The sequence below is a fragment of the Monopterus albus genome, unplaced genomic scaffold (genome assembly GCF_001952655.1).
Source record: "Monopterus albus unplaced genomic scaffold, M_albus_1.0 scaffold52.1, whole genome shotgun sequence".
In the NCBI taxonomy this organism is placed as follows: Eukaryota; Metazoa; Chordata; class Actinopteri; order Synbranchiformes; family Synbranchidae; genus Monopterus; species Monopterus albus.
In genome coordinates this window covers 4,488,116-4,496,668 of record NW_018127932.1, presented here as the reverse complement: position 1 = coordinate 4,496,668, position 8,553 = coordinate 4,488,116, and the positions used below count along the sequence as shown (strand labels likewise).

At 41.5% G+C, this 8,553-nt stretch overlaps 2 protein-coding genes across 2 annotated transcripts in view; one reads left to right on the top strand and one right to left on the bottom strand.

Annotated features, from left to right (window-relative positions):
- supt3h (SPT3 homolog, SAGA and STAGA complex component) overlaps window positions 1-4,535 on the top strand; it is an 18,577-nt gene extending 14,042 nt beyond the window's left edge. The window contains exons 11-13 of the mRNA XM_020601737.1: window positions 1,415-1,504; window positions 3,359-3,417; window positions 4,297-4,535. Coding sequence (XP_020457393.1) covers window positions 1,415-1,504; window positions 3,359-3,400 — 132 coding nt within the window. The 3' untranslated portion in view covers window positions 3,401-3,417; window positions 4,297-4,535. The remainder of the gene's footprint in view (window positions 1-1,414; window positions 1,505-3,358; window positions 3,418-4,296) is intronic.
- Window positions 3,586-8,553, bottom strand: part of cdc5l (CDC5 cell division cycle 5-like (S. pombe)) — an 11,962-nt gene continuing 6,994 nt past the window's right edge. The window contains exons 10-19 of the mRNA XM_020601736.1: window positions 6,783-6,931; window positions 6,524-6,695; window positions 6,173-6,337; window positions 5,962-6,042; window positions 5,307-5,558; window positions 5,025-5,132; window positions 4,861-4,950; window positions 4,617-4,748; window positions 4,255-4,335; window positions 3,586-3,867 (exon numbers count right to left, since the gene is read on the bottom strand). Of these exons, the coding sequence (XP_020457392.1) occupies window positions 3,754-3,867; window positions 4,255-4,335; window positions 4,617-4,748; window positions 4,861-4,950; window positions 5,025-5,132; window positions 5,307-5,558; window positions 5,962-6,042; window positions 6,173-6,337; window positions 6,524-6,695; window positions 6,783-6,931 (1,344 nt within the window). The 3' untranslated portion in view covers window positions 3,586-3,753. The remainder of the gene's footprint in view (window positions 3,868-4,254; window positions 4,336-4,616; window positions 4,749-4,860; window positions 4,951-5,024; window positions 5,133-5,306; window positions 5,559-5,961; window positions 6,043-6,172; window positions 6,338-6,523; window positions 6,696-6,782; window positions 6,932-8,553) is intronic.

Genomic DNA, 8,553 nt, shown 5'->3' with positions numbered 1-8,553 from the left:
TTCACAGTGCCACCTGAAAAATATGCCGTTATAGTTTGTGGTAAAAATTTGTGTCCGACCCTCTCCTGAAAAATATGCCTTACTATAAGTATGTCGTGAAAATGCTTTACAGTGCCAACTGAAAAATATGCCTTATGAAGGACTGTGGTTCTTGTTACCATTGCTAACTCTGAGAGACGAGACAGTCCAAGTAACTTCAAAACAGTGCTGATTTATTCAAAGGATCACAGGTAAAATTAACATTACACGCTCAGGTATCTTGCACCTCCAAACTGTGCGCAGGCAGATGTAAGATGAAAGACCCTGAACCAAACCAGGCCTATACATTATATCCCCTCGGTTGGGCTAGCCCCATACTACACAGAAACGTCAACCGAGACGTCTCTGTTGCCAGCTTTGCAGCTGGTCATAGCAGTAGTCAAAACATTGTGTGTGTCTGTTGGTTAAGTGGTGTGTAGCTAAAAACATTCTCACGACCTCTAGTAACATGTCGTGGCTTAAACATAAGAACCTATTATGGCTAAGGCTACAGTTATACACGTCATAATAATAATATTAAACACCCTGTCTGCTGACAGTCCTCAACTCTTCTCTCTAGTTATCCTTGACCAGATGTACCCTGTAGAAACTCATAAGCATGACTAAGCATTTAACAGTCTAACTAGACATCCTATCTCCACTAAACATTTCTAATACATAAAGTATCTATCCAATTTCTATCTGACTAGAAATACCTAACACTTATTATAGTATGTTCTAAAAATCCAGGTCCGACCCTCTCCTGAAAAATATGTCATGAAAATGCTTCACAGTGCCACCTGAAAAATATGCCTTATTATAATTTCTGTTAAAAATTGTGGTCTGACCCTCTATTGAAAAATATGCCTTACTATAGTATGTCGTGAAAATGCTTCACAGTGCCACCTGAAAAATATGCCTTATTATAGTTTTTGGTAAAAATTGGGTTCCGACCCTCTCCTGAAAAATATGCCCTACTATAGTATGTTGTTAAAATGCTTCACAGTGCCACCTGAAAAATATGCCTTTTTATAATTTGTGTTAAAAATTGGGGTCTGACCCTTTCCTGAAAAATGTATGTGGTAAAGAGTTATGGACAATGTTAGTAAAATAAAGCTGCTTCTTCTTCAAGCCAAAATTAGACCAAAATACTCGTTTTTTGTTTCCAGCTAATGGACAAATCATATTTACTATCGTCTATTTAGAGACTGTTGTCATCATGACTCCAGTGATACAACATTTTCTATAGCCAATTTTTAATGCCTTATTACTTTTCACCCACCCAAAAACTGAAGCCAATGATCCTCTCTCCTGTGTGCCTCCTTTATTAATTACCCCTTTTTCCTGTATATATCCCCCATAGACCCATGTTAAAGTAGAGAACTGTGTGTTTTAGAGCTGTCCGGCTGCAGCAGAGCCACCCAACGGAGCCATCCAGCCCTGTCACATAAGAGAGGCCATCAGGAGATACAACTATAGACACACAGTAAGTACCCATACACACAAACACTACATCCTTTATGATGGCTTCAGATTTCTTCCAAGTCAACCTTAATATAATTTTAGCAATCTGTGCTTGTTAAAAGAGTTGCTGGTTCTCTCCATACTGGCTATGATGCGCTCCCTTCCCATCTTGGTAACGGAGTCCTCACCCTGTGCAAAATGCATGAAGTTCAGCTAAAGCTAATATAAGACTTCAGCTGTCTTGACTTAGTCAAAGCATGTAGGCATCTGTGAAATTGTCTTTTCAGTAGGATGTCTTCTTGCTTAGTGAAGGTTTCTGACCACAACAAAAAGGTAATTTTATGCCTTACCATTTGCAAGATACCCACTTAATTTGTCCAAGTCAGATTGCTGAAGCCTTGTATGTACAGCTGCAACTATTTTGATTCTACACTTAAGCGACAATGTAAAATATTTGCTGGATTTTTAGCAGTGGTGGAAGAAGTACTCAGATCATTTACACAAGTAAAAGTAGCAATACCAGTGTGAAAATACTGTGTTAAAGGACCAAAAGTAAGAAAAACTCATGCTGAATGTCATATAACCAATTTTACTGGCTTATACTTGATCCTATGCCTATAATTTGAATTACTACTGGGTAGCTTGTCAATTGCCCACCAGGGATCAATAAGGCTTTAATTAACTAAATTCATCAATTAAATGTAATAGCACAAAAACTACAATATTGTCCTCTTAAAACAAAGGGAACTCGAAGTATTAAGTAGCAGAAAATGAAGTACAAATACCTCAAAATTGGGCTTGAGTAAATGTGCTTGGTTATGTTCCACCAATAGATTTTTTTCTTATTAGAACATTTACAGATTTCCCTCATCAAATGATGTAATGACCTGAAGAGGTTTGAGTTTGTGTTAGCTGGAAACAAAACGAGTATTTTGGTCTGATTTTGGCTTGAAGAAGAAGCAGCTTTATTTTATTGTCATTGTAACATTGTGACACGTACAACAAAATTTTGTTTGGAGCTGGAGGGGGCCCCAGGCCACTGCGTACATACGCACCGCCATCACAGGCAATTTGGAGGGGGAGGGGGGCGGGGGGGCCCGACTTGTCCAAATCAGTCTTGCCCAATCAAGATGAAATGATAATGAAAATAATCAACAGTTGCAGCCCCTATGTCTGTTACCTTCAACTGCCAGTGTTAGCCAAAAAGTTAATTTCCAACATGAACTGACATTAGGTTTGAAAACAACAATAAAATGGAAAACATGCTAAATTCAAACAAGAGAAAGCAGGTGAACACTGTACTTTTGCTCAGAATGAGGACTGTGCAATCATTTCATGGCCAGACTGGACAAATTATTTCACTAAGTCAAGTAGATATAGAGGTAAAGTCCTCACAAATGTCTAAAAATGATTTTCTGTGTGCACCTCTTTATAGACTGTTAGATGCGCGTGTGTGAGGTTTTGAGAGTATTTTTTTGCTCTTGGAACCATTAAGTATATGCTGCATTTAAGCAGCATATATCCTAAGGTGAACAGAGGGCCTAACATTACCTTAATACAGTACAGCCATGTTCTAATTTAAACTAAGATAAAGCCACATGACATTAGAATATTCCATGTTAAAATACACAGTCAATCTCTCTTTGGAAAAGAGCTTGAAAAGTCAAACATCTGAGTTTTCCACTGTACTTAAATGCAGCATACGGTTGTGGATCTGTGAGGAAATACTCTGAAAATCTTGCACACAAGCAGATCATGCTCCAGGTGATCGAACAATCTGTAAAGAATCATTTTTACACATTTGTGGCCAGTTAGAGGATTTTACCCACCATAAAGGCGACAGTAATAGACTACTTTGACAAATCCTTTCTCTCAGAGTGCTTATTGGAAGAGTGGAATGGCCTTCCTCGCCTGCTGAGGGAGAAACACATTGTTGTAGGTACTTTTATATTTTTCTTCCATTGGTGTATTAAAGACTTTGCAGTAAGCCTATGTGTTTGTATTTGGGACAAACACAGTGGTTTACTACTTACAGTCCTGACTTAGCTTTTGTCAAACTGCACTAGAATCTACTCTAGACAAATTACTTACAAAAAAACTCTTCTTTAATGAAAAGAAATTTTATTGGTCACTAATACAGAAACAAAAGGGTCTACTGAGCATGCTCCAAACTCTGCCTGTGACATGAGTGCAGGGCTTATCTATGGAACAGGGTTCAATAGGACAGCTCAGAGGGGAGAGGAGTAAATGTGTTTGTCTGTTCAGCACTGCTCAATATTTCTGAACGCTGTTGAGCAGAGACTCCCTCTCCATCAGCAGCTCTCCATATCTCTGTTGAAGTTCTCGCTCTCTCTCCATCTGCCTCTCCACGTCCTCCAGCAGAGCCTAAAACAAGATTGGAACAAGCATTTTCCAGAGATTAGGTTGTGTGAGGTCAGGCACACTAATGTTTTTAAGTTTGTATATTTATGTCTATGCAAATTCTCGGTCATCCAGTTCAGTTTTCAGGGAGGTGTTGATTCAACTGTGGTCATCTTGGAAGATTTAGTTTTGCTACAGTAAAACCCCTTCTGCATTATACAGAGAGCTGGTTTCTGTTATTTAGCATCATTGATAAAAATGAGGTGGACAAAATAACAGAAGCACCTGTCAGTGTAACAGTGCAGTTCAACAATAGCTGATAGTCAGGCAAGTTATGCAATGTTCCAAACCCATTTTGTTTCCTTTGCTGAATGTACTGTTAGTACAGTGTGTGTGTGTTAAATGTATTACCGCACGTCTCCTGGGGATGGCAGTATCTTCTTGTTTTTTCAGCTGCATGAAGGTCTGGAGCTCCACGGCTGCCTGCTCCACCTAGTGGACACCATGAGAACAACATTTAGTTGTTTCAGAAACCACAATCATATACATCCTGTAAGGGACTGAGTGAGGACTTCTATTAAATAACAATGAAACAATATTTGATGCCTTCATATAAATATGTCTTTTTGTATATATTGTAAAGCTACAAAGTCAGTTCAGTGATCAACACTTCATCTTCCAATTCAATATGGCTATGAACTAAGTGAAAAGAATAAAGTTTTTTTTTTTTTAGTTCTACATAAGACTCTTCCTTACTACAAAGTGTTCAGTACCTGTTCCCAGAGTTCGCTGTGCTGCTTCAGAAGCCCCAGGGCTCGGGACTGGAACCCTCCCAGCAGGATTTTGAGTTTCTTCTCCAGTTTAGCAGCTCTCCTGGCCTCTGCTGTCATGTGACCTCGGTTCACCTGGAAGGAGATGGATACAGGAGCCTCAGTCTTGGGACCACTTTGCTTATGTGTGATTTCACAGGTGTTTAAAACTGAACAAGGAACGCTTTCTATATCCATTGTTTCTCACCTCTAGTTTCTTCTCCAAGCTTTCAATGCGGTCTTTCTTTGAAGCCAGGTTAGCTCTGGTGTATCTGTTCTGACCAGGTAGATACAAAACCTGCACAGAGAGAGAAATTAATGGTCAGCTCGCAGCTGCGAACATGCCTTATATGGGGACAGAAGGATGCTCACCTGTCCGTAGCATTCCTCCCACACCTGGCTGTAGGCCTCCATGCTGAGATCACCATGACCCATTCCTGTCTTCACCACTTCCATTTCTGCTGCCAGTACTGCCTTTGCCTATGAACACAGCATCAATAACAACCACTTCTTGCATACTGGTTATCCTGCTCCTAGACCCCAGTCACTCACGCTCATACTGAAACAATCAACACCGATTTAACTGTGAACAACTTTGACTGTCGTTACTTGTTAGAACAAGAGACAACAGCTTTAGTGACGTGTGCGTGTTACCTGGTCCATGTCTTCTGTGATGATGGGCTTGTAGTGGTGAGTTTCCAGGTAAGCTATGTGTGACGCATTGTTAGATGTAGAGGTGGGGCCTCTGGTTTTGCCACGCTGCAGCTGGGTGGTCGCGTTGGCTGGGGGATGGTGCAGGCAGTCGTGGTGCAGCATGGTGATCATTTCCTGTTTGATCAGCTCCTCAGCCCATTGGAGGTCAGAAAGCGGCTCCAAGGAGGCTGGACGTAGGACGGACTCGTTTACCTGTCAAGAGAGACTATGGCATCATCATGCTGAGACAAATGAAAGCACTGATGTTCAGTTTCACCTTCCACCTGGAAGAAAATGCTCCTAACACAAACAGTCGCACAACAAAAGTGGCTTTACATGGGTGCCCTATGAGTCTTTGCTTGGTCAAATTTAAGTGTGGAAACAATATTCTAGCAGGTTTTATCTTTGTTTAGTTCATATTTTAACATTATCTGTATCAGAAATGCGACACGACAACATGGAGAAATGTCATTGCACATAAATGTCATGTGACTGGAGCTGAAGATGGGAAGTGCTGAAGAGGTCATTGACACTCACACTGTCCCGCTACAGTCTGCCACAGACTCGGTGGTGGTAACACTCAAACAAACCACCAGGAAGTGAGTGTGTTCATTACCTCAGTAGGTCTGGGGAGATTCCTCTGAACAGCAGTGTGTCGCAGCTTTAGCTCCTTCTCTCTTTCTGCCTCCCGCTGAGCCTGACAAACACACACACACATAAAAACAGTCAGCCATTGCTTTATTTGAACTACACAGGCACAAACAAATGCATAAATTTTACTTGGAGATTCAGAGGATGTTGAGCACTCAAAAACATTGTGGTCATACCTGCTTGCGTCCCTCTATGTCGGCCGAGTCCTCAATGAACCCAATCTCTGTCTCTGTTTCTTTGAGTTCTTTCTCTGCATTTTCAGGAAGAACAATCTCAAAATCGTTTTTGGGAACAGGAAGAGACATCAGGCCCTGCCTCAGCTGCTGCAGGGTTTCCCTTTGCTGTGTGTGGAGGAGAAAGGTGACAGGAAGTACTTGGTTATTAACTGTATTAATTATTCTTAATTTAGTGCTGTCTTAATAACGTTTTTTGTTAAAGTATGTGATATGATCCAAACACCAAAGTCCATATATAGTAGGTGTTGTGTATTTACAGTGCGACTGTGGTAAGATGGAGTGTCTGTTTACCATGTGTTTAGCGTATGCAGGGTCAGCCAGTTGCTCCTCACTGTTAATATTCAGTTTGTCTCTCAGTGGAGTACGGACGGGGGTTAAACCTGGGGTCCCAGCCCCACGCGGGGTCATCGCTCCTCCAGCTTGAGGGGTCAAGCCCTCCGAGCCCTGACCTGGTCCAGGAGTTCTGTTAAAGAAGACATGATCACAGATGTTAACATTTGCAGTATCAGCTAGTTTGTTGTATCACAGCAGAGGTGAGAGCACTGTGAACCTGAATGGCGTGCTGAGCACTGTGTTGGGGGTTTGTATCTGCTGCCGCTGAGGTGTCACTCCACTGAAATCACTCTCATGCAGTGGAGTGTTGAGGCCTCCCTTCAGAGGCGTGTCAATGTTGGTCAGAGCCATCAGATTCTGGGCTTCCTGAAAACACAGACGCATGTACACAGTAAAATATGTGACACACAATGTTCATTATTATCCAAAGCTGTGAACTAGTTGAACTTAGCTGGTATTCTGCATAAATTGGTCATTAAATGTGGTCTGATCAGCACAAGTACAGATAAATACTATGTGCTGAACCTAATAACACAAAAACAGTTAGTCTTTGGTGCCATTATGAGCACACCCAGTAAATATTTACAATGCTAGTGGAAATATTTTCCATATTTTAAAACAAATTTACACACACATTTTACAGGGCTCAATTACTTTTTCTTGCTACCATATGTGAAGTGTATGGCGAGTTTTTTTTTTTTTTTCACCAGAGGCTAAGGCTTTTATATATTAGATTATATAGAATATTAGATATTTTATAGACTTGTGAAATAACTAAAGAGCAACAGATCAGTTGAGAGTGGAAAAAAACTACACAGCCACACACCCATGTTTTAACAAGAACCTGACTTATCAAAGCGTCGTGACAGAGAGACCTCTTGAATTGTACAGTGAGGATCAGAAGTATTTGAACACCCTGCGATTTTGCAAGTTCTCCCACTTAGAAATCATGGAGGGGTCTGAAATTCACATTGTAGGTGCATTCCCACTCTGAGAGACAGAATTAAAAAAAATTCAGGAAATCACATTGTATGATTTTTAAAGAATGTATTTGTCTTGCACTGCTGAACATAAGTATTTGAACACTTGAGAAACAGCAAGAATTCTGGCTCTCAAAGACCTGTTACTGTGCCTTGAAAAAGTCCACCTCTACTCCACTCATTAATCTAAATTAGTAGCACCTGTCTGAGCTCTTTAAAGACACCTGTCCACCCCACAGTCAGTCAGACGCCAACTACTACCATGGGCAAGACCAAAGAGCTGTCAAAAGACACCAGAGACAAAATTATGGACCTCCACAAGGCTGGAAAGGGCTACGGGGCAATTGCCAAGCAGCTTGGTGAAAATAGATCAACTGTTGGAGCAATTGTTAGAAAATGGAAGAGGCTAAAGACGACTGTCAATCTCCCTCGGACTGGGGCGCCATGCAAGATCTCACCTCGTGGGGTATCACTGATGATAAGAAAGGTGAGGAATCAGCCCAGAACTACAAGGGAGGAGCTGGTCAATGACATGAAGAGAGCTGGGACCACAGTTTCAAAGGTCACTGTCGGTAGAACACTACGCCGTCATGGTTTCAAATCATGCATTGCACGGAAGGTTCCCCTGCTCAAGTCATCACATGTCCAGGCCCGTCTGAAGTTTGCCAAAGACCATCTGGATGATCCAGAGGAGGCATGGGAGAAAGTCATGTGGTCAGATGAGACCAAAGTAGAACTTTTTGGTCTAAACTTCACTCATCGTGTTTGGAGGAAAAAGAAGGATGAGTTGCATCCCAAGAACACCATCCCTACTGTGAAGCATGGGGGTGGTAACATCATGCTTTGGGGGTGCTTTTCTGCGAAGGGGACAGGACGTCTGCACTGTATTAAGGAGAGGATGAATGAGGCCATTTATTGTGAGATTTTGAGCAACAACCTCCTTCCCTCAGTCAGAGCATTGAAGATGGGTCGTGGCTGGGTCTTCCAACATGACAACGACCCGAAGCA